Here is a 27,545-nt window from a genome sequence, read left to right on the forward strand (position 1 = left end):
ATATATATATATATATATATATATATATATATATATATATATATATATATATATATATATATATATATATATATATATATATATATATATATATAAAAGAAAATGGTTGTTGAAAACTGTAAAGGGGTCACTCAATCACAAATTAGAACTTATGTTTGCGTTATTAAGTGTCAAAATCTATTGGCAAGCAGCCAACAATGGGGTAACACCCAATTTTCTATGGTTTTCCCTATTCTGCTCTCTTTTTTTTTGTTTCCTTATAATTGCTTTACAGTCCCACATTTCCAGGGGAAGGGTGCCGCCCTCCTTCCCCCTCCACGGCCGGTGCCGATGTTAAGATTTGAACCTACAGGACAACACGAAGTAATTAATGAGCAAATTGAGATTCGTCGAGTATCACAACGTTTTAAAACAATTTTATTGATTACTCTGGTACTGGTGTAGCGGATGTAATTGGTCCTGCCAATCGTGGGAACCGAGGTTCGATCCCTGACGGTGCCAGAGAGAGCTCGAAGGTAGAACTTTACACTAATTTTTTTTTATTAATTTCAAATATCCTAAGTTAGGATATCTCCAAGAGTAATATTTAGATTTTTATTTAAGGGCCCTTGCTAAATATAAACAAGCAAAAAAAAATAATAAAAATAACAGTGTTTTGTGACGCTATTTTTTTTTTTTTTTTTTTTTCCTTAAACTTTTCCTCACTGTAAATTTGCTCAGTTATGCACGTTGCCCAGTGCTTACGTTGTTTATATAATTCTTTAGTAATGTTGCCTACGTCAAGTTCTTCATTCATTGACGCACTGTCGAAGCAGTTTCTTCGTTGTTTTCTTTCAACTTAGTGTGAGGCAAGATAAAGATAAATGACAGAAGATATGGGAAATATAATATTTGGGCTATATATTTGCCCATTAGGGGAGGGGGGGTAGAATATTCGGACAGAATGAAGTTAGAAAACAATTCTTACTTCATAATATGTAGAATAATTATATCAAACATATTTTGCATGCAGACCCGTTATACTTTACCCTCAACCCTCCTAGTGTGGAAATATATTGCCCAAATTTGTTTCTAAAGTATTAAAAAGTTTCTTAAGTATCATATTTTCATCATATTTTGTGACATTTCAGAAGGACTAGTCAGCAAAACAGGTGCTACTTAGATAAAGCACTTAACATGGGCACTATAACAGAACAATACCGGTCCTTTGTTGGAATTAAATTAAAAAAAAAACAAGTTTTTTTAACTGAAAGTAAGGAGCGACATTAAAACTTAAAACGAACAGAAATTACTTCGTATATGAAAGAGACTGCTTCCTCATCAACACCCCGCTCTTTACGCTAAAGTTTGACTCTGTCTCTCAATTCTTCTTTTTAAAACAGTAAAAAACTTTAGCGTAAAGAGCGGGGCGTTGATGAGGAAGCAGCCTCTTTCATATACGAAGTAATTTCTGTTCGTTTTAAGTTAAATGTCAGTTAAAAAAACTTGTTTTTTTTATTTAATTTCTGAACGTTTTTGAATCAATGTATGTTTTGATTTTGGCTCTCCGCAGAGGAATAATTAAAACGAAATTTGTATTTTTTTTTTTGGCTAAATGGCTTTCTCATAATTTTGATCGAATGATTCCGAGAAAAAAAGAGCGGGGGAGGAAGCCTAGTTGCCCTCCGATTTTTTGGTTAATTAAAAAGTCAACTAGAACTTTTAATTTTTCACGAATATTTTTATTAGTAAAAGATTTACGTAACTTATAAATTAGCTTACGTAAAGAACTTTTGTATTCTCATATTTTTATTACATATATGAGGGGGTTCGCCCCCTTGTCAGGTCCTCGCTCTTTACACTAAAGCTTAAATTTTGTCCCAATTCATTAAGAATGACCCCAGAATCACAAAAGCCGTAGAATAAATAGTTAAAATTAGTAAAAATACTTTAGCGTAAAGAGCGAGGTATTTGGAGGAGGTGAGCCCCTCAAATGGGTAATAATTTCTGTTTGTTTTAAGTTTTAATGCTGTTCCTTGCTTCCAGCTGAAAGAACTTTTTCACTTTTTTTTTTAATTTTTTTGAAATAATGCTAGTAAATCCTCCCCTCATGGAGATTTTCTTCCCCCATGACAAATTATCGATGGATAGTTCCCCCAGCATATCCCCCTCTTCTCAACCCCTCCCCCAACCAAAAAAAAATCCTCCTGAAAACGCCTGTACACTTCCCAATAACCATTACTATATGTAAGCATTGGTCAAAGTTTGTAACTTGTTGCCCCTCCCATGGGGGCTGTGGGGGAGTAAGTCGTCCCCAAAGACATAGTTATAAGGTTTTTCGACTACGCTGAATAAAATGGCTATCTCAGAATTTTGATCCGTTGACTTTGTTAAAATAATTAGCGTGGGAGGGGGCCTAGGTGCTCTCCAATTTTTTTAGTCACTTAAAAAGGGCACTAGAACTTTTCATTTCCGTTAGAATGAGCCCTCTTGCAACATTCTAGGACAACTGGGTCGATACGATCACCCCTGGAAAAAAAAAAAAAAAAAAAAAACAATAAACACGCATCCGTGATCTGCCTTCTGGCAAAAAATACAAAATTCCACATTCTTATAGATAGGAGCTTGAAACTTCTACAGTATGGTTCTCTGATACGCTGAATCTGATGATGTGATTTTCGTTAAGATTCTATGACTTTTAGGGGGCGTTTCCCCCTATTTTCTAAAATAACGCAAATTTTCTCTGGCTCGTAACTTTTGTTGGGTAAGACTAAACTTGATGAAACTTATATATTTAAAATCAGCATTAAAATGCGATTCTTTTGATGTAAGGTATTGATATCAAAATTCCATTTTTTAGAGTTTTGGCTACTATTGAGCCGGGTCGCTCTTTACTACAGTTCGTTACCACGAACTGTTTGATTAAATAAAAAAAGTTTTATTTCAACTGCAAGTAAGGAGTGACATTAAAACTTAAAACTAAAAGAAATTATTCCGTGTATGAAAGGGGTTGTCCCCTCCTCAACGCCTCACTCTTGAAGCTAAAGTTTGACTCTTTCTCACAACTCTACTTGAAAAAAAAATATCAACAAACTTTAGCGTAAAGAGCATGGTGTTGAGGAGGGGACATCCCCTTTCATATACGGAATAACTTCTGTTCGTTCTAAGTTTTAATGTCGCTCCTTACTTGCAGTTAAAAAAGCTTGTTTTTTTTTATTTGATTTCTTAACGTTTTTGAATTAATACCTGTTTTTATTTTGGCTCACCGCACATGAATATTTTAAACGAAATTTGCATATCAATATTTTATTGGCTAAATGGCTTTCTCATAGTTTTGATCGGACAATTTTGAAAAAAAGGGGTGGGAGAGGAGGCCTAGCTACTTTCCGATTTTCGGTTACTTAAGAATACAACTAGAACTTTTTTTACGAACGTTTTTATTAACGTAGCTTACGAATTAACTTACATAACGAACTTTTATATTTGTATATTTTATTACGTATATGAGGGGGTTCGGCCCCTCGTCAATACCTCGCTCTTTACGCTAAAGCTTGAATTTCATCTCAATTATTTGGGACCCCCGAATCACAAAGGCCGTAAAACAAATAGTTAAAATTACTAAAAATACTTTGGTATAAAGAGCAAGATATAGTGGAGGAGACGAAACCCTTTATATGCATAATATTTTCTGTTCCTCAGAGCTCTTATTTTAAATCCCGACAGGATCTGATGACATCGGGGGGAGTTGGAGGGGGTAAACCTAAAATCCTGGAAAACACTTAGAGTGGAGGGATCGGATGAAACTTGATGGGAAAAATAAGCACAAGTCCCACATACATGATTGGCACAATCGGAACAGATCCGCTCTCTTTGGGGTAGTTGGGGGGGTATTTCTGAAAAATTAGAAAAAATGAGGTATTTTTAACTTACGAACGAGTGATCGGATCTCAGTGAAATTTGATATTTAGAAGGATATTGTGGCTCAGAGCTCTTATTTTAAACCTGACCGGATCTGGTGTCATTGGGGGGGGATTTGGGAGGGGGAAACCTAAAACTTGGAAAACACTTAGAGTGGAGGGATTGGGATGAAACTTGGTGGGAAAAATAAGCACAAGTCCTGGATACGTAATTGACATAAACGGAACGGATCTGCTCTCTTTAGGATAGTTGGGGGAGGGGTTAATTCTGAAAAATTAGAAAAAATGAGGTGTTTTTAACTTACGAACGGGTGATCGGATCTCAATGAAATTTGATATTTAGAAAGATATCGTGTATCAAAGCAATTATTTTAAATCCTGACCGGATCTGGTCACATTGGGGGAAGTTTGGAGTGGGGAACCTAAACCTCCCAACGATCCACCCCACCCCAAACGCGAATAAGTCCCCCTTAAAACGTCTGCACACTTCATATTAACCAGTACTATATCTAAACAATACAAAGTCTGTAACTTACAGCTCAGCCTCAGAGCAAAATACTTTTGTCCGTTTTAATCATGATTTGCATATTCAACTTATGCTTTACTCGTTTTGAGATTTTCTTATTCATTTATATTAGTACCTTTTGAATGTTTTTTTTGTTATGATTGTTTTTAATTTCTTATTTTTTATTTTGCTATGATGGTTTAATTTCTGTTCATTTTAGTTTTCATATATTCTTTAATAGTAATTTATATTTTTTTTGAACTTGAGTTATTGTAGGTTTCTATTTCTTCTGATACTAAGTTTAATATGGCCTTTACTTTTTTTTTAAAAAAACTTGCTTTTTATGCAGTTTTTTTCAAAATTAATGCATTAAAAGGAGGGCACTGTGGTCTAAGAAACTATTAACCTTGATTGGAGTACTACCAATCCCAGCATAGTTGAAAAAAAAACAAGAAAGGCAAGAGAATTCTCTCAATAACAACTTCTTTCATCTTAGCTTCCTATCCCCTCCCCACTAGAGTTAATTTATGGATAGACCCACTTCTTTTTACTGGCTTAATGCGGTACACAGGTAAAAAGCAAAATAAACCAGGTCTGATAACTTCACTAAATACAAGAGCAAAATCGATACAAAAGTTTAACCATCATTTCCCAAAATGACGAAGTTACTCACCTTGTACCAGTGTAGGTGAAAAGGCTAAGCTTCATGTTCGAGAGTACTCTGCTTCAATCTCTCGCGGTGCAAGGAAGCTTGTAGTTAACCTTTGCTAATAATTTTTTATAATGGGCGGATTATGTGTTCTATAATTTCCCTTCTCACACACAAGCTTTAGTCCATGTCATCTTTATTTTGCAGCAAGTCGGTATTGGAGTCCTCCAATTCGCTGAATCAGAGCATAATGAAACTCATATCATTGGAATCATTATAGAGTAGATTCTTTTGATTCATCAAATAAAAAAACAAGTCTCTTAATCTAAAGTAAGAAGCAACCCCAAAACCCATAACGAACAGAAACCACTCCGCATGTGAAGGGACTGCTCCCCCCCAGAACACTCCACTCCCCAAACCCAATTTTTAAGCAATTAAAAAACATCTCATTTTAATTAAACTACCCTTGTATTTAATAGTCGTTCTGAAAAAAAAGGGACAAACAGTCTAACTGCAGCGTAAAGCGCATGGTATCGAGGAGAGGTATTATACTGCTACTAATGCAGTATAATACATTAGTACATAGTACATTAGTACATTGATCAGTCCTTTTTTTTTTTTACAGTTTCATCTCCCTTATCATTTCTTAGAAGTTTCAAATCAATATACACAGCCATTCATGAGTTACACCCTTTGATAATCCTTATACACATAACGTGTTTTGATTTAGTCGAATACTACCCTCAACATTCTCTCAAAGGCTCACTTTAATTCCCTTCGTCTTTTTGGAAAATAAAGTTCAAATGTGTATGTCTTTCTAAATCACAAGCACTATATATAAACAATGAACACATTGCCTAACTTACAGCACCTAACCTGAGGATTATGGGGAGGTTGACATATGGGGAGGTGAAATCACTAAAAATACTTTAGCATAAAGAGCAAGGTATTTTGGAGGAAACAAAACCCCTTGTATACGTAATATTTTATTATCGTTTTAAGTTTTAATTAAATAACAAAAATAAGTTTTTTAACTGAAATTAAGGAGGGACATTAAAACTTAATGCGACAGGAAGGAGCGATATAAAATCATAAATAATGAAAAAGAAATTTGCATATTAATTTTTTGGCTAAATGGCTTTCTCATAGTTTTAATCGGAAGATTTTAAGAAAAAAGAAGCGGGGGAGGAGACCTAGTTACCCTCCAATTTTTTGATTACTTAAAAAGGCAACTAGAGCTTTTAATTTGTTACGAACGGTTTCATTAGTAATTAATATACGTAATTTACCAATTAACTTACGTAACGTAATTCTACTACCGTATGTTTTTTTTACGTAAATGATGGGGTTCACCCCCTCGTCAATACCTCGCTCTTTATACTAAAACATGAATTTTGTCCCAATTCCTTAAGAATTACCCCTGAATCACAAAGGCCGTAGAATAAATAGTTCAAATTACTAAAAATACTTTAGCGTAAAGAGCGAGGTATTACGAGGAGGTGAACCCCTCATATGAGTAATAATTTCTGTTCGTTTTAAGTTTTAATGCTGCTCCTTACTTTCATTCGAAAAAAACTTTTCGTATTTTTCATTGTTTTTTTAAAAAATGCTAGAAAGTCCTGCGCCCCCTTCATTGAAATTCTCTTCTCCCATGACAAATTCCTCCATGCAAAGATCCTCTACGTAACCTCCCTCAACTTCTCCCCCCAACCAAAAAAAATCCCCCTGAAAATGTCTGTACACTTCTCAATAGCCATCAGTATATGCAAACAACGGTCAAAATTTGTAATTTGCAGCCCCTCCCTTGGGGACTGTGGGGGGTGGGGTAAGTCGTCCCCGAATACATAGTTATTTGGGTTTTCGACTATGGTGAACAAAATGGCTATCTCATATTTTCGATCTGGTGAATTTGGGGGGAAAATGTGCGTGGGAGGGGGCTAGGTGCCCTCCAAATTTTTTGGTCACTTAAAAAAGCACTAGAATTTTAAATTTTGGTTAGAATGAGCCCTCTCGCGACATTCTAGGACCACTGAGTCGATACGATCACCCCTGGGAAAAAAAAAACAAAAAACAAATGAACACGCATCCGTGATCTGTCTTGTGGCAAAAAAAAAAAAAAATGCGAAATTCCACATTTTTCAGATAGGAGCTTGAAACGTCTACAATAGGTTTCTCTGATCTTTGAATCTGATGGTGCGAGTTTCTTTAAGATTGTATTACTTTTAGGGGGTGTTTCCCCCTATTTTCTAAAATAAGGCAAATTTTCTCAGGGTCGTAACATTTGATGGGTAAGACTAAAGTTGATGAAACTTATTTATTTAAAACAGCATTAAAATGTGATTCTTTTGATTTAAGTATTGGTATCAAAATTCCGTTTTAGAGTTTCGGTTAATATTGAGCTGGGTCGCTCCTTACTACAGTTCGTTACCACGAACTGTTTGATTATTGACCCAAGAAGAACCCAGTGCTTACACACTGTTTTTATAAGCATGGTTTTTAATCTTTTTAAGGGGGATTCTTTTATATTAGTTATTTGGTCAGCTCATCATCGGCTAACCCTCTCAAAGACAAAGGGTCTTTCAGGGAATTCTCCTTCGAGATTACCCACCATTGAGAGCTGTGGAAAATCTTTGATTTGACTATGATTCTAGATTGTAAAGACGATGAAATTTTATGTCCCTTTTGTTGGTAGGGTTTTCCATCAAATTGGGTGGCTCCACAGGGAACTTCCAAAGCTGCCGAAATCGCTCAAATGATATTTATTTCAAGCTGATTTTCCGCGTTTTTTAAGGTATGCTTAAAAAAATAGAGAATACCCTTACCTGAACGTTAAAAAGAAAATTCTGTTTCATTTGATCCTGTCATTCGATAACCAAGTTTCAGCGTTATCCATCAACCGAAACTATATTTTATTTTATCTTTTGCGGTATTTTTACAATGAAAACTACAATGGAAATCGTCTTTTCAGAATCGCTGAAAAAAGGAAAGATTGTATTTTTTTCAAAACATGCCTCGATCCTTTTCTATAAATGGTACATTGTAATCCTGGCTTATACGTAACGTAACGTTGTTTAACCAGCCACTGGAAATAACGAATGTAGTTTGAAAGCCCGTAACATAACTTAAGCTTCGTAACGTAACTTTTATAAGTAATCACTGTTAGTCCAGAAGAAAATAAAATAGTTAATTTCATCTATACATATAATATGGCACTGATACGTGTCTATGATTTTGTTCATTATTTTTTTTCTATTAACTGTTGATATATTACAGGCGCGAATATATTTTTGACTGAAGAGGGCAATTGTCTTAAGCTAGGCGATTATGGCTGTGCTACCAAGATTAAATCCCATACTACCGTTGCTGGTGAGCTGCATGGTTTTGTTGGAACACAAGGTAGGCAAGTTCTATTTTTTTTAAGTATTTGCTATCCACCTAAGTAGTGCAGATCTTCAAAACTAGGGATAGAAATCAACAAAATCAAAAACAAAATAAATAAAGACAAATTGAGTATTCTAGCCAATAGTTTAATTGTAAACCTTGTAACTGGGTAGTGTTCTAGCAAGACATCTCAAGACTCTCTGTTTGATGTTATCCTTAATTATTTAGATTTTGAGTATTAATCAGATGGGGCGACGGTATAACAGATAAGCCAGAGTGCAGGATGAATGAAAGTCAAGATTTAATCACACAACACCTTTGCTGGTCAGCTGTTGGCTATGGGTTTTTTGGCACACGAGATAGGGGAGGTCCAGTGTCCTAACTGTCATTCAACCTGGTTCTATAATTCCTCAATAGGGGATAGTATTAGACAAAGGAAACAGATTGAATATCCTTTTCAACAATTTAGCTGCAAATCCTACAATTAGGGAAAAAAGGGAAAGTGACTTGGTTTCGCATTTTTTGGTGTTAAGTATTTTGATTTTGCACGATTTTCTCTTTTGTATTCTTTTCTTTATGCGATGCAAAAACAAATGCAGTTTTTTTTGCAAAAAAACTGTATCTTCCTCTAATCTAATAACTTTGGACCTATACAAAGGGCAATAGAACTTTATCAATTGAATTAGTCCCGTCAAAGTTTCTACGACCTCACGGCTGGGGAAAAAAAATAATGCATGGACGACTCTTTGCTTTTACTCAGGCCCCCATAAAACGGGGCACTCTGAGTAAGTAATTTTCTTCTTGGTATTTTACTGCTTTTTAGCCCGGCCGTGAAGCCTCACTGGAAAATATTGCAGACTGTTTCTTTAGGGGTTATCAGAAGTTAATAAGTTGATTGACTGATTGATGATGACAAACAATATAGTACAAGTGACCGACAGGACTGCTATGGATTACCTTGTGGTAGTGATTGATAATGGCAAATAGCTAACTCGCTTTGTTTAGCCGAGAAAAATATTTTTGATGGTGCACCTCATTTGATGGCGTCCTTAGTTACAAAGATTTAAAGTATTCGTCAGATTAGGTTGATACCACTGATAAAGATTACCATATAAATTCTTTTCAAATGTCACAGATATGCTTCGGTTACGTTTTATCGTTCTGTCTTTGTTTATTATTTTTTTTTACAATAGTAGTAGTAGTAGTAGTAGTAGTAGTAGCAGTAGTAGTTGTAGACAGGTTTAATAGCACAAACTTGACAGCTATCGCTGATTTGCGTTTCTTTACAACACATTCCCAATCAAACTGCACTTGTAAATATAAATCAAACTATAAACATTAAATCTTATTGTGCATTTTGACGAAAACCGGGACGAAAGAATTACCAAATCGGTTTGTTCTTGCTTTAACGGGAACTAGCTTATCTTGCTTTCTCGTTCTTGATGGTAACATGACCAATCTTATTGATTATGTTGTTGTAAATCAAAGACTGACAGGATTGACACAATATACTATGGCATATGGGTTACTGATTTTATTGATTCTAGGCTTTTATTGATGTAAAAAATAAAGATCTTATTCTTGTAGTGTCTACGAGTTAACTAAAGGCGGAAATTTTTGGAGGAATAATCGCTTTTCGGGTTGTTATGAAATTGATAGAGTTTAAAATGAAAATTTAAGAGTAATTTTTAAGAACAGTTGGATATGAAATTGGATAGTTTTAAATTTGACAACGTAGGAAATGGATGGAATATTTTTAGAAAAAGAAGTTTGTGAAGTAGTAGATAATGTCATAGAGAGGAAAGATAGATTTTCAGCTAGGAATATTAGTGAAGACACATTAAACTCGGTAGAAGAGAGAAAGTATTTGTACGAGAATCTTCTTAATGGTAGATCTACGTGAATTAAAGGAAAGCGAGGGAAGAATAGAAGGTATCAAAGTGTAAATTAAGGAGATGTGAATTCAAAGCCATGGATGAAAATGCTGAGGATCTGGAAGATGCATCTTAACGGCATAATAATAAGATGTTTGGTCGGCAGTTAGGGAGTGGAGAGTGAGAGGTCAGTTTGGAAATTTCCCAGTTAAAATTAGGAGCGGAGTCTCATTTAGTGATAAGAAAAGTGCTAAAGAGAAATGGGCAGTCAGTTTTGGAATTGTATTAAACCGTGATAAGGTTAGAAAGCAAGTACGGTCCTAAAGTGTGGGTGCTCCAAAGACGGAGTTGGATTTGGTTGATATTTTCCAGAGAAATTGCCTGTGGATGATTTTGGGTGCGAGATTGACTGACGTGGTTCACCCGCTTTCTAGGGTTGTAATGAGAGAAAAGTTGAGAAAGCTAGGATGTGTTCTGTGGATGAAAAATGACAGATTATCGAACATAGTCCTTGTCAGCCAACAGTCTATGGTCAAACGAGAAGTAGGTCGTCCCTAAGTGGGGTAGTAGAATGTCGTAAGGAAAGATTCAAGGGAAATGGGAACTTCTTGGGATGTTGTAAATAGGGTGACTTTAAATAGGTCAGAATGAGAAAGGAGCGTACGCAGCTGTATTGGCCTCAGGTGGCTTGGTGCTTCAATGAATTTTTCGTACTAGTAGTAGTGGTAATAAATTGCATGAAGGGATGAGTGTGACAATTTGTTCGGCATTAGCTTCATTTCCTTAGGAAGCAAATTACTTAACATGATGATATGTCCAGTAGATAGTGGTGTCAATTCATGGAAATGGGGGGAGACGGATAAATTTGTTTATTTTTTATGTGGTGGCGGGGCAATGAAAATACCAGAAAAAACATTATGTATGAAAATCCGAAAAAAAATTCAAATAAGAGGAAGGGTAAAATTAGCCCTGTTCCCATCCTCTAATTGACACCGGTGCCAAGAAATAATATGGATGGAGTTTTAAGAGAGGAACAGTTTTAGGAAGGGGATTCGATTCCTTCCTTAGTTCGACCGTAAGCACAATCACATAACCTTACTTACCTGATGCAAACACTACTCGATGACAAGAAGTTTCCATGCTAAGGGATTTGCCGTATTTTAGTTCAGTGCCACTGTAATGGTCAATTCTTACTATTCTCCCCCCTCCCCTTCCCTCTTTACTATTTACCTAAAGGTTTCAGTATTCATGTGTCTAGGAACAAATTTAATCTGTAAAATCTTATCTATTGTATATATATAAAAATTTAATCTATAAAATCTATCTCTCTGCTAAAAACATTGATTTTGATTTTCAGTATTTGCTGTGAAGTGCAAGTTTTAATCTAATTTTAGCAATTGCTGTTGATGATGATGAAAATGCAGATTAATTCAAACTAATCGTATTTTTATTTCTCCTTTCTTTTTAGTCCCTCGATTCTGTCCGTCTTTCATGTTTCTGTTGTGGTAGGCTCCTTGCTAATTATACTTTTATGTTTCCAATGTCGTTCTAGCTTATATGGCTCCCGAGGTTTTTATGTCCACTGCTGAAAGTGGCCACGGTCGGGCTGCTGATATTTGGTCAGTTGGTTGTGTAGTTGTAGAAATGACTACAGGAAAGGTATGCTCTCTCTCTCTCTCTCTCTATCTCTCTGTCTCCTTTCCCCCTCCCCCCTCTACCTCTATCTCTCTCCCTCCCTCCCCCCCTCCCTCAATTTTTCTTTCTCCCTTTCTTTCATTATTTTTTTTCGGGATTCTTTCTTTATGTTATCAAGTGTTTCTTTTTAAACTTTTTCTTGCTAATCTTTCCGCCTTCAGATGAAGGAGACCTTTCACATGTCTTCCTTAAAAAACAAGTTCAAATTTCGTTTGATATTCATTATGCTTCCAAAAGCCCATTCTCTGTCACCTTCATTATTGCAAGCTTGAAAATCCTCATTCACACAGCTGTCATCTTAATTTGAGCTTTAGGATAAAAATCTTGCCATCCCTAGCATCATAATGTAATCTCACTTACATATAGCCATTCAAAAGAAAGGCCAAATTGTGGTCTCCCTTAACTCTACCAAAGTTATCTTGGCAGATAAGTACAACCCGACGTGAAGAAAGCTCCGTCTACATTTTATTACTGTTTTAATCATTATATAACTTGGCCCCGCCTTAGATATAGCTCTGGGGGAAATTAGGCCAGAATGACGGTCCCTATTAGCTCAGCATGGGTCAAGTTTTATGTGCACTTTTTTCATTATGTCCAGCAATAGGAAAGCGATTTCCTCCGTTTAGCTGAATAAGGCCACAAAATGGCTTTCCCAAAATTTTTTTAGGTATCCTGGCCCTGTATAGAAGGGCCAGATGGAGAAAGAGGGCATGGGATAGAGAGTTATTTTCATCCAATACTTTTTAATCTTAAATAAGGTTGGAACGATTGAAGGATTTAATAGTTGTCTAAAGATAAAAGAAATTCAGAATGAGAAACCTTTATTTGTACTTGCAATACTGTTTGTTGCAATAGAAACCAAATGTCTTCGGTTTTGGTTGAATACTTTGGACTATTATGCTAAAGTATTAGCATTGGACGTTATATTAGCTATTTTAAGTAATATCATATCTTTTTCTCTCTTTACTGTTAGTTTCATGCTATATTCTTTTTTCCAATTTTATTCCGTAATTTGATCGTAAATTACCTGATTATTAACTTGGCATCTCTTAGCCATTTCTTAAAGATCAACTTTGACCACTGTATTATTTTTTTTTAGAATAAATAGTGTATATTACCATTTTTTAATTTTGACATTTTGTGTGTTGTTAAGTTGCATTTTTATTGGATTGTTGGCCTGTTATATGGAAGTGTTGAGAATCTATGTTGGCGTTTGCATTAATTCTTAATTTAAAAAAAGGCAAATGATGCTATCCAACTGATGAAAACCCTAAGGAAGTTCCGGTTGCCAAAGGATAAACTAAAATAAATTCAAAAAAATTAATCTCAAAATATAATTAATTGAACTGGCTCAGAAGAGATCAATACAAATCATCTACGAAAGTTTCCCATTGCCTTACTATTTTTATCTAGAGGTATTTAAACTTGGTCCGTCGTGAAAAAACTGTACATGTAATTTGGTTCAACCTTCACCCTCCAGCCTATCTACAATAACTTTCTCCTGCCTCCCTTTGTCCCTCTGTGAACCCGACTCCCCAGAGAAGTGGCTGTGAAAGTTCCAAAATTGACGCTGGTTTACTCCAGATCTCAGCGCTTTATGCTTAACGAATATATAGTATTTTTTATAGTTTTGACTAAAACTTATAGTTGTGACCTCTATTTATTTTTTTTTTTTTACTTAGTGATGTCATGTTTGGGCCATGCCTATTAAAGCTTGAATCTTGTTTTTCAATAAATGTTTTGACTTGAATTTCGAAGAATAAGTGATATCCTATTGTATCTTATTCTTTCTCTCATGACTTTAAATTTCTCACCATTTATATTTTACTTTTTTGTTGCGCAGTTATATTGCATTTTGTTTGGGTGTTCACCACTTGTCTTTTCCTACTGATGAGATTGATCACGGATTAGATTTGTCCTTTTTCCCCTTTTTTTTCTCAGAATAAATCGTAAGATCTCTTATTGAGTTTTTTTTTCGAATAATAAGTCGAAAATTCCAAGTGTAAGTAGTCTTAGAAAATTGAGTGAGTACTCATTCGAATGGAATTTGAACTTCTAGTGCCCTTTTTAAGTGACCGAAAGGATTGGTCAATGGGAAGGTAGCTTTTTCTGCCATCCCAGTTTCAGAGGTAGTAGTGCCGTGCGGTGGCGCATTTGTTCCTTGAAAGGCATGCAGTCATTACAAGGTAAACGGTTAATACAGAATTTCAGTATAAAGCTTCGTTTAACCAAGTTGATTTGCTTGATTTTTCCGCACCACCTTCTAGACTGTATATATTGTAATTTGTTACAGCGACCCTTGCCTGAGTTGGAGAGTAACTATGCCATAATGTTCCGGGTAGGAATGGGAGAGCACCCCGAGCCTTCTGTGAATCTTAGCGCAGAAGGAAAAGACTTCATCGGACACGGTCTGACTCATGACCAGTATGAAAGGTGGACTGCTTTGCAGCTTTTGGAACATCAATTCGTAAAGGTACTGACTTTTTTTTTTTTTTTTTTTTTTTTTTTTTTTTTTTTTTTTTTTTTTTTTTTTTTTTTTTTTTTTTTTTTTACGTTGTTCTAAAGAAATACTACTTTTGTCCCAAGATTGAGAAGGGGGTTCAGCTGGGGTCCAAATTTTAGAAGCTATTCTTGATTAGTAATTCTAATTTAAGCTTTTTATGTGTTTATTTGTGCACATTTGTATATTTGCTGGCATCCATAAGAGATGAAACCTACCCGGTCCTGTCAAAATATGAGAGTATGGGCCCGGTTGATCTTGTTTGGAATAAGGTGTTTGAAAGTGTGCAGTATATGTGTATAAGTAATTGTTCAATAAAGAAAATTCTCTCATTTGACAATGAAATACACAAAAAAATGGATGTTTCGGTCTTATATATACTACTATGTATTTGACCGAAGATGCCTTAGACCTTAGGGACGGACCTGTGACCTAGAAGATAAACTAAAATAATACAAATAGAACATCGACATTTATACAAAAATAAATACTGTTTATTGCTCTGATTTTCTCCAAAGAAGTTACAGATGCAAATATCTTTGTCTTCTTGACTTCTGGGTCATTGGATTGAGAGAAATGAAATTTAATTTATTTGACTCTCGTAAATTACCCTAAGTTGAATTTGAGCCAAATTCACCCGCATTTCTGTTCAAAGCCAAGTTCTTAAGTAATTTTTTTTTAATAATAGTTTTTCTAAAAAAATTTTTTAAACCCCGGAATCTAGAAATCAGAGAAACATTTTCGAACATTAAAAAATAGCCCGGTAAATTAAAAATACCAACGTTCATTATGTAGTCTTATGGATAAAGCATAAATGCAAAAATGCTCAAGGGAAATCCTTATGAGTAAAGGATCAGATTCAAGGCATAGTTTTTAAATTAGAAAAGATAGAAGCTTGGAAAACTTGGATAAATTATGTAATTAGAGTAATTATGAACCTGACAAAAGATACGAACACATAGTATTGGTAAATGATACTTGGGAAGAAAATAAGCTTAATATAAGCTTTTAATGTAGGTCTCAAACCAATTTTATTTTGTGTATATGAAGTACAAGGCTAAGGTTAAAATCAACAACGAACAACAAGAACAAACAACAAATCGGTTTTATTTGCACAATCTCTCGTAGTCATAAAACTAAATGGCGCTTATGCTTACAAAAAAGGATTAAATCAAACGACGAAAAAATCCGAAGACGAATAGGATTAAATCAATTTAATGGATTAAATCAAATAGTATAGGATTATATCAATTGAATAGGATTAAATCAATAGGCTATCCTTAGTTGTGCCACTGAAAAACCAAATCGACGCATTAGTATAAGTGTCCGCATCGCACTCTTTGCCTTTTGATAATTGTGTCGAGATGAAGGCTGAAAGAGCAGTCGATGCCAAACTTGACACCAAGCACTACTGCCGAAGATTCACTAGGATAAGGAGGAGGAGGGCATACAAAGTCTCTCTTCGGGGGATTAAAGTGAAGGATTTTAGTCTTTCCTTGGTTGATTTGGAGGCTGTTCGCAGTACATTCATCTTTAAAGTTATTGATTATTTCGTTACAGAATTGGGAAACAGCCTCAGACTTCTCAACAACGTACTTCAGTAAGACTGACAAGTCGTTTACATACTTAAATCTTTCTTCATAGCCGGAAAAGATGAAATTTATCACTGCCAAAAACAGTAGACTAGCGAGCTTCGTACCTTGTGGGGCTCCGCATGTAAGCTCGACCCATTCGGAACATCAATAAAAAAACACATGTCACTCACAAATCTTGGCACTTTATCAGCTGGTGTAGCTATGACCTGGCTCTTGCTGTGCTGTCACAACGATAGTTCTTTCTTCTTAAAAGGCAAAACGCCAAAGATCCATATTCTTTTCATTTTCCTATTGTATTTTTTGTTGTATTTTCTGTCATATTTTTCTGTTTTTATTTCCGTAATTTCTGTCAAACCTATTGTATTTTCTGTCAAATTTTCTGAAAGTCTTGTCACATATTTTCTTTACATTATACCGTGAATTTTAATATATTATTTATTTAATATTGAATGTAAATCTTTATTTTATACCTAACATTTTGTTTATATGAAGGAAAAATATCTCAAGGCTTATCTGGCTATTTGGAATGTTATTTTATAAAGCTAATTTATTATATTTCATGGTCTTCATTTTTTAATTTTTGAAACAAATATTCGTTGGATAGAAACTCTACTGGTCTGCTCAACTGATGACTTTCTTATTCTGCTAACTCTGTGTTTCTTTTTTTTTCGTTTGTCAGCTATTTTTTGTTTATTTTAATTACAGAGCATCTTGGTTATTTGGTACTCTTAATTTTTTCTTTTGATTTTCTTATCCACTTATTTGTTTCATTTCTATCCTAGTTCTGAGTTTGTTTTTTTTTTACATAAAGTAATAATCTTAATGTGGTAGTGATAGATGCTTTCTCAAATAAATATATTTTATTTAATAAATATATATATATATAATAAACATAATTGAGTAAATGTTATTGTTCGCGGGTAAAATGTAAATTGAGATTTATTTTTGTCTATAGACCCCAAGGATTTTCATCTAAAAAAATTCCAGCCCCCCTACCCCTAGGGCCTGGATATTTTTAAGATTCTCCGGAAAAGACTAATACAAACTCACTTTTTTTTTTAATATCCATCCCCCTCCCAACTAAAAATAAGTTAGTACGTAAGTGCATGTATGAATGTCATGTAAAAGACATACAATAAATCGGATCGCACTCTTCTAAAATGATGGGAAGTTTAAGTTACAATTATAATATGAGATAATAATATTGGCAAAAATAAAATATTAGCTTTATCAACAAGATTTAAATGTCAATACTTTAAAAATGGAAGATAGAAATAAACGATGAAATTTCCTCAGATGCAATGTTGTGCCTTCATCCCCTGAAGGCACAACAACTGCGTACAGACTGAATGCATAGCTAAATGAGAAGAGATTGGATGGGTAATAATATCCCCAAAAATAACAACAATAAGACCCATTGATGTCTTTGTTATAACTTCCCTTCATTGTTATAATGAAAATTTCTTTTCGTAACCTAATTGTATGGTAATGCTATAGTTGTCCGTTTTATTTGATCATTCCAATACATATTCGATTTTGTGGTTATATATGTTTTTTGAAGTAATGTATTTTCTTATTTAAAATGACAGGGGTGGTCCACTCTCAAACATCTGGTATACCAGGTAGTGCGCGCTATGCATGGTGCGAAGAGACATCATCTAATGGAATGATAAATATATTACCTGAATAGATAGCAGATAATATAGAAAAAACATTGCATATTACGAGGCGATAGAGAATTAGACCAAAATAGGATTTTGTCTGTTTGAGATGCCTTAGGAACATCTCAGATGATATGGAAGAGAAAATAGAAGCATCTCGGCAAAACGCATGCTGCGTGTATTCTATTAAAAATTAATACGCCTATGGGAAAGAGGGCGTTCCGAGATGTACACCATATGGTAGAGAGTGGGTAACCCCTAAAAATAAATAGTTTGTACTATTTTGTTTTTTTTTATTACTGTTCGTTTTTCATTCCATTTAATATTTAAGCTAGTAAAAAGAAATAATTTACATCTCAAAATAGATCTCAACACTGACTCGTTGCATCTAATTTTGTTGTGGTTATCTTAGCTCTTACCGTATCTGTAAGAGAGGATTCTTCGTATTATTGTAATGTTTTTTTTTTGTTAGCAAAAATTACTGACTGCGTAGCAAGCAGCAAACCAGAATAATATATTCACAAGTATCTAACCCATTAATATTTCAAGCATAATTGTAAGGGGAGGAGCTAGACACCAAAGCAACTAACCCTATTAAAGAAACCGCTTTTTTGGTTTATTTAAGCTGCGGTAATGAAATCATCGGGTAATGCCACCGGGTATCCTTAATTAACAGACGTATTTGGCATACGTTTACTCCAGACTAAGTGTTCTGTTTCAGTCAAATAGAAAAACCAAGTAGTGGTTCATTCCAAATCAGCAGGTTCCCTTTTCATTTCCTTCTTTAGTCAATTGATGATAGGAAGTTACAATGAAAACCTAGCAAAATAATGATGTAATATGCGCTTGACCTTGTTTTTCATAGTTTCAGACATGTTAATTGGGGGACGGTAATTATCCAACCTCTCCCAGATTTTGAAAAGTACCACTATTATTATTTCTGTGACCTTATTATTATTCTATTTTACAATGTTTTCTTGTTACTATTATTGTCTCTGTACATTTTTATCTTGCATTATTGTTTTTTTTTTCTGAGAAATTACTATGAATAATAAGCGATGGAAGTAATTAACGAGGAGATTCAATAATGTATGATCTAGCAAAATGATAATTTAGTGAAATACTTTGTAAAGATACACCTCTACTTATATTTATTAGCGTCTCATGCTGATAATAAAGAAAGTGACACTTTTTAAAGGCGTTTAGTGTGGTATTTTTGTCTTATGATTGATACCAGCTTTAAACTTGTTTTATAGAATGCATCTTTGGCAGCTTTTGCTACCACGGATCACTTCTAGTTTTATAATCTTATTTCTAAGACTGATCTCTCAGTACTTCCCAACTTTTTTCAAAACTATTTTTACTATATTTTTTTATTACCAGTTATTATTTTTTTATTATTATTTATTTTTTATTTTTTTTATTATTATTTTTAATACCAGCTTTAAAGTTGTTTTATAGAATGCATTTTGGCAACTTTTGTTACCACGGATTACTTCTAGTTTTATAATCTTACACTGATCTCTCAGTACTTCCCAAGTTTTTTCAAAACTATTGTTTAGAAATTCCTGCCAGAGAAATAACTGGTAAATATTACAGAAGTGATAAAATAATAGGAGTAGTGAAAAGGGAAATTTGAATATAGTAGTTTGGCAAAATAACATGCTTATATCCCACTTATTTGAAACTTGATTGTAGTTGTGTCAGATTAACCCTTCAGTGCTTTCTATTCCTTAGTTTCTCATGATGATAATCAAAAAGCGGTACGTTTTAAAGTTTAGCCGTTTAGAGTGTTATTCTTGTCTTATGATTAATTCTAGCTTTAAGGCTGTTTTGTTGGTTGTATTTTCCATAGAGGTTTCATCTTTCTTGGAACTCTGATCTCGTTGACTTTTATTTCATTTCTTTCATTTTTTCATTGAGTTTCTTTCATTGTTATTTAGAAAAAAGTTCGTTAGTGCCTTGTAAAAATACGAAACTTCGATGTTTTGACTGGTTGACGCGATCCCAATGTACTCCCCCCATTTTTGAGTTCTTTACTCATTTTGGAACCCCTCTTACATTGGAACTTAAATCTGGTTGACTTTGTCTCACTTGTATAATTTCGTATGCCTGTTATTGTAAACATCATACCTGGTAAATAAAGATATGTGAATGTTTTCATCGAAAGGGTCACATATTTTAATTCAATTGATTACGAGTCACGTGATTCCATGAATTAAATACATTAGTTCAGTTAAAACATTGCATCTGAGGAAATTTCATCGTTGATTTCTATCTTCCATTTTTAAAGTATTGACATTTAAATCTTGTTGATAAAGCTAATATTTTATTTTTGCCAATATTATTATCTCATATTATAATTGTAACTTAAACTTCTCATCATTTTAGAAGAGTGCGATCCGATTTATTGTATGGCTTTTACATGACATTCATACATGCACTTACCTACTACCTTATTTTTAGTTGGGAGGGGGATGGGTATTTAAAAAAAAGTGAGTTTGTATTAGTCTTTTCCGGAGAATCTTAAAAATATCCAGGCCCTAGGGGTAGGGGGGCTGGACTCACGCTGAAGCTTATCACTTCTACTTGCTTGTATTTTCTCATATCCTGTTTTTAACCTCGTATCTTGTCAAATCTCAACTGGTCAAAGCCTATTGTAATGTACATTCATTTTGCCTCATATTTTAAATTTGTATATACTGGTCCTACTTACCTACCTCGACTTAACCTGTCATACCTTGGCTGTGATTAAACATGTGTCTGTGTACAATATATGTCTATAAGTTTGTAACAAATAAAAAGTAATTGATTACTTGTTTGTGTATCGTTTTGTGTATAGTTAAGTTTGGGTTATTCTGGGTAGGGGGTCATTTCTTATTAGGTTGCCCCTAAGGGGGCAATCATGATTTGGTGTTCAAATCAAGTTCTTGTATCTCTTCTGTCTCTGATGGAGTTATGAAACTACATATTCTGTGAATGTCTAAGGATATTTGAGTTCTTGGGGAATGTTTGGATTTCTATCATTTAGAGTTAATAATTAAGCTGTCTATGAGCAAAATCGGGTAACGCAGGTATTTCATGTAATTTGCATTAAATTCATTTATAGGGATAATTTAATTAATTTAGGAGAATTTGTTTACTTGTTAGCCTCAGTGCACCTGATCAACTTATAAATTTGACCACATAAAGGTTCCATCAATTGCTGCAATCAAAATAAAGAATCTTTTTTCTTGTCACTTTCCTACTCGGTTAACTTTCACGATTTAATTAATTAGGCAAGTAACGGGTGAGTTAAGTAAAAGAGCGGGTAAGCAAAGTAAAGGCGAGGGAGAAAAGAATTCAGCTCGGAACCAAATGAGTTGAAAGAAGAGTGTGTATATCTATGTCGACCTCAGGGAGCTTGGTGCTGCAATGATGCGTCAGAAGTGGTAACAGAAATAGATTCACCACATAAACGACTCAACTGAAAAAAAAAACAAGTAGGCACACAGGGAGTTGAATTCCCCAACTATTTGGTCAGTTAGGTTCTGCGAAGGAGTGAAGAGTAAAACTTGGAAAAGAGTGGGTTGGAGCAGGAGGCTCATCTGTGTTAGCCTCAGAAGGCTCTGTGCTACGATGGGGTGTCAGAGTTAGTAGTAATCGATTCGATAATTGAATGACTCAATTAGCAAGTGAATGGGGCACGAGGAATGGCGGCAGCAAAATAAAGCTGCACCACTGCTTATTGTGCAAAGTATCAGCAAAGGAGTGCCAGTTTAAAGTCTGGAATGCTATTGGAGTCTATGCGTAAAATTTGTGGCTTTTTGTCATAGTAGCATAAATGCACTCCTAAAGAGCCAAAACCCTGAAGTTATTTGACTGAAAAAGACATTAGATCTGCCTACTTATATGTGAGGGTATTGCCGTGACTGGACTTGACTCATAAATCGCATAATTGACACGTCCTGCGGGTCAATCATGTTACTAGATCCCCTTTCTCATTCACGTTAAATGAACATGGGTCGTCCCTGATTCAACAGTCCTGTTCCCGTCCTCGGACATCGTACATATTACTTCTTACCAAACAGAATCGCTTGAACCGTTTCTACCGTGCCAAGCTTTGTAACGCTAGTGAAACAGCCATAGAAAATGCTTTCTATAGATATAAAAAATTGGTTTTGTGACTCTCTCTGTGCCACATAATCACCATATCTAAGAAGCACCAGATCACAGACTTCTTATCAGCTGTCGATAGAAGAATTATAAAATTCAGAGCTAGAAGCATTAGATCTGAACCTTCGTAGAATACTGTGATTCTATAATGTGTTGTTAAATGAATTTTCTTTTTTTTTATCCTATGGCTCTTTTTCATACAAGTATTTTTTTTTTTTGATGGGTTACAAATTTTTAGCAATAATAATAATGTATCATAGAAGCGGTCTCAAAAGCCTGACTCACGGACCCTTGCTTTACTCAGGAGACAAAGAACACATTATGTACATAATTTCATCATCTTGGTAAAAACAATCCAAATGGGAACTGGGGCGCTTAATAACTGCTTCATCATTTGTTTTAATCAAAAAGAACCAGAGAATTTTAAAATATATTCTCAGAACCAATGCAAGAGTTGTTTTGGTACACTCATCCTACTTGAAATTGTGATGCTTTTTAAGATTGGTTCTACAGACTGCCTAACTGGCAATGAGCACTCCCATCAAATATCCTATATTGAAGACCTGACGATTTAAAATAAACCTTATTTCTGGAAGTAGTAGTAATCATCGCGCTGTGGATAGGTCTCGCGCTTGGTCAAAGACATTCACTTTTATTTTTGAAAATCGGGATTTTCTGAGAAAGCAAGAAGAAAAAATAATTGATTACATCTTAGGGCTTTTGGAAATAAAACATTTTCTTAACCTTTTTTTTTTGTTTTACCCTTTTCGGTGTGTGATAAAGTTAACTACTTTTGGCTTACAAAATTTTCTCAGATTGAAGTTGAAGGAAGATATAAAATTTTGGTATGAGATGTTTGTTTCATAAGGATTCAAGACCGACTTCGTACTTAACACTGTCCAAACCACATATTTTTAGAGGGGGAGGGTGTTGGAGAAGTGACGAGCCCATTTTGCACCGCCAGTCATGTTGAAAATCTTTGCACGATTAACGCTCAAAAAGGAGCTACTTGTCTTTGATCTAAAAAGTATGAGGGGTGGTAGAGGGGCTTTTGGCCTCCTTTGATCCCCTTACTATAGGAAATATACATGCTTATATGATATACGTTCAAAATAATGCAATCTACCTATTTAAGTATTTAAGTTGGTAAAAATTTTAACATCCTAGATGCAATTTTAACACCGAAATAGTGTCATTTTGTATAGCCTGCAAGAGAATTTACCATTTCATTAATCCAAGCATCTCAGAAATAATCTTCGATTTCTTGCAGAAATATGGGGATTCCAGTTGTTCTAGCAATAAAATTTAGTGAATTTAAAAAAAATAATTAAAATACATCATACCTTAGCTATTAAACTTATGGCCGCTTACAACTTAAAATCCGTCAGATTTATTAAAAAAAAACTTGCCAATTCTTCACAAAACAACAGCGATAAGAACAAGAAAATAACAAAGTTGATAACGAGATTCCCAACGACCATTACAAAGAAAGTAAACTGATGAGCATGACACATAGACCTGGTTATGATCTCAAAGATTAGAATTAATGGAAAGTTTGATTTCAAAAAATAGTATCGATTGAAAAGGGTAAAAATATTTCGAGTAACATAACACGACTTAACTGTAGATCTTCAAGAGTCTAAAAAATTGGAAAATTTTAATCAGCTCTTAAGATAGCTTTAGGAGAAAGTCTCTCTTTCTCTCTCTCTCACTGTTTCTCTCTCTCTCTCTCTCTCTCTCTCTCTCTCTCTCTCTCTATCTCTCTCCCTCTCTCTCTCTCTCTCTCTCTCTCTCTCTCTCTCTCTCTCTCTCTCTCTCATATATATATATATATATATATATATATATATATATATATATATATATATATATATATATATATATATATATATATATATATATATATATATATATATATATATATATATATATATATATATATCTTTACAGCATGGGAATACCAGGGCTAAAAGAATAATTTAGGCGGGGAAGGTAATAGTTTAAGCATTCCAAATTTAAAGTGTTTTCCATGTCCTTGACAGGTACGAAGCATATTTTCTGAAACCAGCAACCAAAGAATAAAATTGTCAAGGAAAACCATGAAAATATTGAATATGGTAGCCTGTATATATTACAACAGTAGCCTACAGCACTTCATCATCAATAGAAGAAAAGATACATGCTTATAAAATAATAAAAAAGGAAATGTAGGTTATAATCTCTTTCACCGTAAACCTATGTTTATTTGATTTAGAGTAGTAGTTTTTTATCCTAGTTTTCTTTCGTAAAGGAGTCAGCTAAAAATAGGTTTAGATTTTAATTTATCTTTGTAATAGTCGTTATGGGAGCTAGCCTATGGAGTATTTCTTTAATGGAGCAAAAATTTAAATTGAAGACCTCTCTTTGCTGATTTTTTCTGTTGGTCATCAATAAATACCCCCCCCCCCGCAACCGCAATTTTTCTTAAAAATCTCCCCTCTTTATTGGAAAAAAATGTCTGATGTCTAAGGTAGTTTTTAATGTACGAGTTATGATGATTTCCCCTTGAAATAACAGCGAAATTTGGCCTAAGAAGCAGGAGAGGTTATGGAGGGGATTGTTCTTGTTGTGTGGGATTGTTCTTAATATTCTATGTTGATGAAGCATAAACTTAGGTGAAATGGCATATTATAGCAGGAAAGGTTAGAAAAGCTGCTATAAATGTTCAAGAAAACGGTTGAAAAAAGAGGTTTGTATAAAAAGTTACGAGCGATACATTCTAATAAACTAGGATGAAAAGAGAAGCAGAGAAAATAAGGGAAGTATTGAAATGTAGGGTCTGAAATCAAAATGGGCTAAATTACCGAGGACTTGGAAGACACAGCCAGACAAATAGCAAGATACAGTAATAGCATGTTCAGAAATTGAAAGGAGGTGGCCAGTCGAAACTTTTTCTAGCTTAAAGTAAAACAGGGCCTCAGAGGAAAGCTTTAATGACAGGTGGGCAGGCTATTTCGAGAATATATTCAACCGCGATAAAGCTGTATGATTCAATATAGAGAAGAATGTCACATTTTCCAACAATCTGGAAGTGGAGAAAGAAGTAGCTTATGAGGAGACGTTATTGAGGGCTCTAAAAGGTTTGAAAAATTATAAGGGCACAGGCATTGATAGCGTAGTAAATAAATTTTGAAAATATTGTGGTTATGAAGATCGAAATAAGGTGCAGAAGGTAATGAATATGATTCTTGAAAAAGGAGAAACACCTATTGATTGTTGGAAAATGTCAAGTTGACTCCTTTATATAGAAGGGAATAAGGGGAACACAGCAGTAATCATAGAGGTATTATTATGATCTTTCTCTTTATGTGACGACGCTTGTTTGACTAGAAGATGTTGTAGATAAAGTTTTAAAGGTAAGACAAAGCGGTTTTAGGAAAGGGACGGAATATACCGACCAATTTTTTACTCCGAGTCTGATAATTGGTAAATTCCTGAATCATGAGATCCATTTAGTTCTCAATTTTATAGATGATGAGAAGCTGTTTAATTCACCACATAAGTACGCTAAAATTGCTAAGGGTTACATTTAGCATAAAATATAAGTACTTGGTATCTATTAAATATTTAACAAAACTAAAAATAATGATTTTTGTAAGTTTTCAGACTAAAGCGCCGAGTCTTTACTGATGAAAATCCTCGTGATGTCAGAAATAAAAAATTATTTTACAAGATGAGGATTTAATGTTGAAAAAAAAAAAAAAATCAGAAGCAGCACAATTGTTCATGAATGCTCAAAACTGCGTGTAGTAAGTAAGTAAGTAAGTAAGTATTTATTCGTGAGTAAACCAAACAACGTATTTCACACTATATGCTAAACTAAAACTACATGACATAAAAAAGAAAGCACCCCCCCCCCCAAAAAAAAAAAAAAAAAAAAAAAAAAAAAAAAAAAAACTCCAATCTAATCTTAATGTCATAAATGAAGAAAAATGATTACACAACCAATGAACACCAACTACGAAATTTCTAATCTCCCAGTTCTTTTTAAAAAAAACAATAACAAGGTTTCTAACATCCTTATTACTCACTACCAAATTCAAACTAAAAGGAAAGCTAAGACCTAGTTCAGATAGGCACAAAGACAAAAACATTTTCTGGGTATAATATAAAGGAGAATCAAATAAAAGATGGCTGCAAGTTTCAAGAATTTTGCAGCAATGGCACAAGCTAGAAGGAACTTTACCAATTCTATGGAGGAAACCATTAAGACGACAATGGCCAGTAATAAATTGTGTCAACTGGTATCTTGGCTCAAAAGAAGAAGCAGCAATGAAATCATTTGGACTTGAAAAGAAACAGCTTGGCCAATAGCCAATTGAGTTTTTAAAATCGCTATACCACATTTCATATAACTTAGATTTGAGTAACTGACGGTTTAAAATAAAGTTATTATCAAAAATACTTGGTCCAAACAATTCTGAAAGAATTTCATCTGTAAAGATACTATGAAGAGGGCGGCCTTTGCGAGCATACCTTAATGCAGTCAGTTCATAAGCTCTAATATGAATAGGTAACACACCAGAAATGGCTGCTATTACTTCTGACTGTGCACTTCGAAACGATTTGGAGATTGTCAACATCGAAATTTTTTGAGCTGATTTTATTTTTCTCAGAATATGTTTTTTCTTAAGAGCAGCGATCCAAACTGGAACAGCATAAAAGACGAGTTGAATATTGTTTAACTGAATTAATTCTACTAACAACATGGTCTGTCCACAATAATTTTCTATCCAAAATAACGCCCAAATATTTAACTTTTTCTTTCACTTCAATAATATCACCACCAAATTTCAGAGTAATTCTTGGAACTTTATGCTTATTTGTAAATAAAACAGCTTCAGTTTTGTTTTTATCAAATTCAAGTTTATTTTTAGCAGACCACTCCTCAAACTTTGTAAACACTTTCTGAGCTATTTCCTCCAGTTGACCAATACTTTCTGAACTTATTATCATACAAATATCATCTGCGTAGGCTTGTATAATACAATTTTTGTCAATTTTTTCATTCAAAAGATCATTTATATTAATTAACCATAAAAATGGAGATAAAATTCCACCCTGAGGACATGATTTTTCCAGAGCCCTTGAAACTTCATTTTGGTATGTAACTACACGGTCATTAAAATAACTATAAACTAATTTTATCAAACTTCCCGGACATTCTTTTCTATCAATTTTTTAATTATTCCTGGATGCCAAGCGTTATCAAAAGCCCCTTTTTTGTCGAAAAAAAAATACACAAAGTAAATTTCTTTTTTAAATTATTATTTTCAACAACAGTGACAACATTATCTACTGCATCAACTGTACTTTTCCCCTTACTAAATCCAAACTGCAAAGTAGAAATCCAATTCTTTTCAGAACTTAAATTATACAGTTTATGCATTATTACTTTTTCAAATACTTTACCTAAATTCGAAATTAAACTACTAGGGCGATGAGAACGGGGACTCCCATCATTTTTCTTTCCTTTTTTCAAAATAATTATCACATTAGCTTTTTTCCACTCCTTAGGAAAATAACACAAATTTAAACATGCATTTATGATTTTTAGAAAAGACGGTGTTATCACATTGATATTTTTTTTCAAAA

At 34.1% G+C, this 27,545-nt stretch overlaps 1 protein-coding gene and 1 long non-coding RNA gene across 2 annotated transcripts in view; both read left to right on the top strand.

The window, feature by feature from the left end:
• Positions 1 to 16,892, top strand: part of LOC136026644 (mitogen-activated protein kinase kinase kinase 4-like) — a 36,860-nt gene extending 19,968 nt beyond the window's left edge. The window contains exons 3-6 of the mRNA XM_065703382.1: positions 8,324 to 8,446; positions 11,858 to 11,964; positions 14,294 to 14,473; positions 16,061 to 16,892. Coding sequence (XP_065559454.1) covers positions 11,863 to 11,964; positions 14,294 to 14,473; positions 16,061 to 16,144 — 366 coding nt within the window. The 5' untranslated portion in view covers positions 8,324 to 8,446; positions 11,858 to 11,862 and the 3' untranslated portion in view covers positions 16,145 to 16,892. The remainder of the gene's footprint in view (positions 1 to 8,323; positions 8,447 to 11,857; positions 11,965 to 14,293; positions 14,474 to 16,060) is intronic.
• Positions 1 to 27,545, top strand: part of LOC136026645 (uncharacterized) — a 580,251-nt gene that overhangs the window by 395,936 nt on the left and 156,770 nt on the right. The gene's annotated exons all lie outside the window — the stretch shown is intronic.

Source organism: Artemia franciscana, chromosome 4 (assembly GCF_032884065.1).
Source record: "Artemia franciscana chromosome 4, ASM3288406v1, whole genome shotgun sequence".
Taxonomy (NCBI): Eukaryota; Metazoa; Arthropoda; class Branchiopoda; order Anostraca; family Artemiidae; genus Artemia; species Artemia franciscana.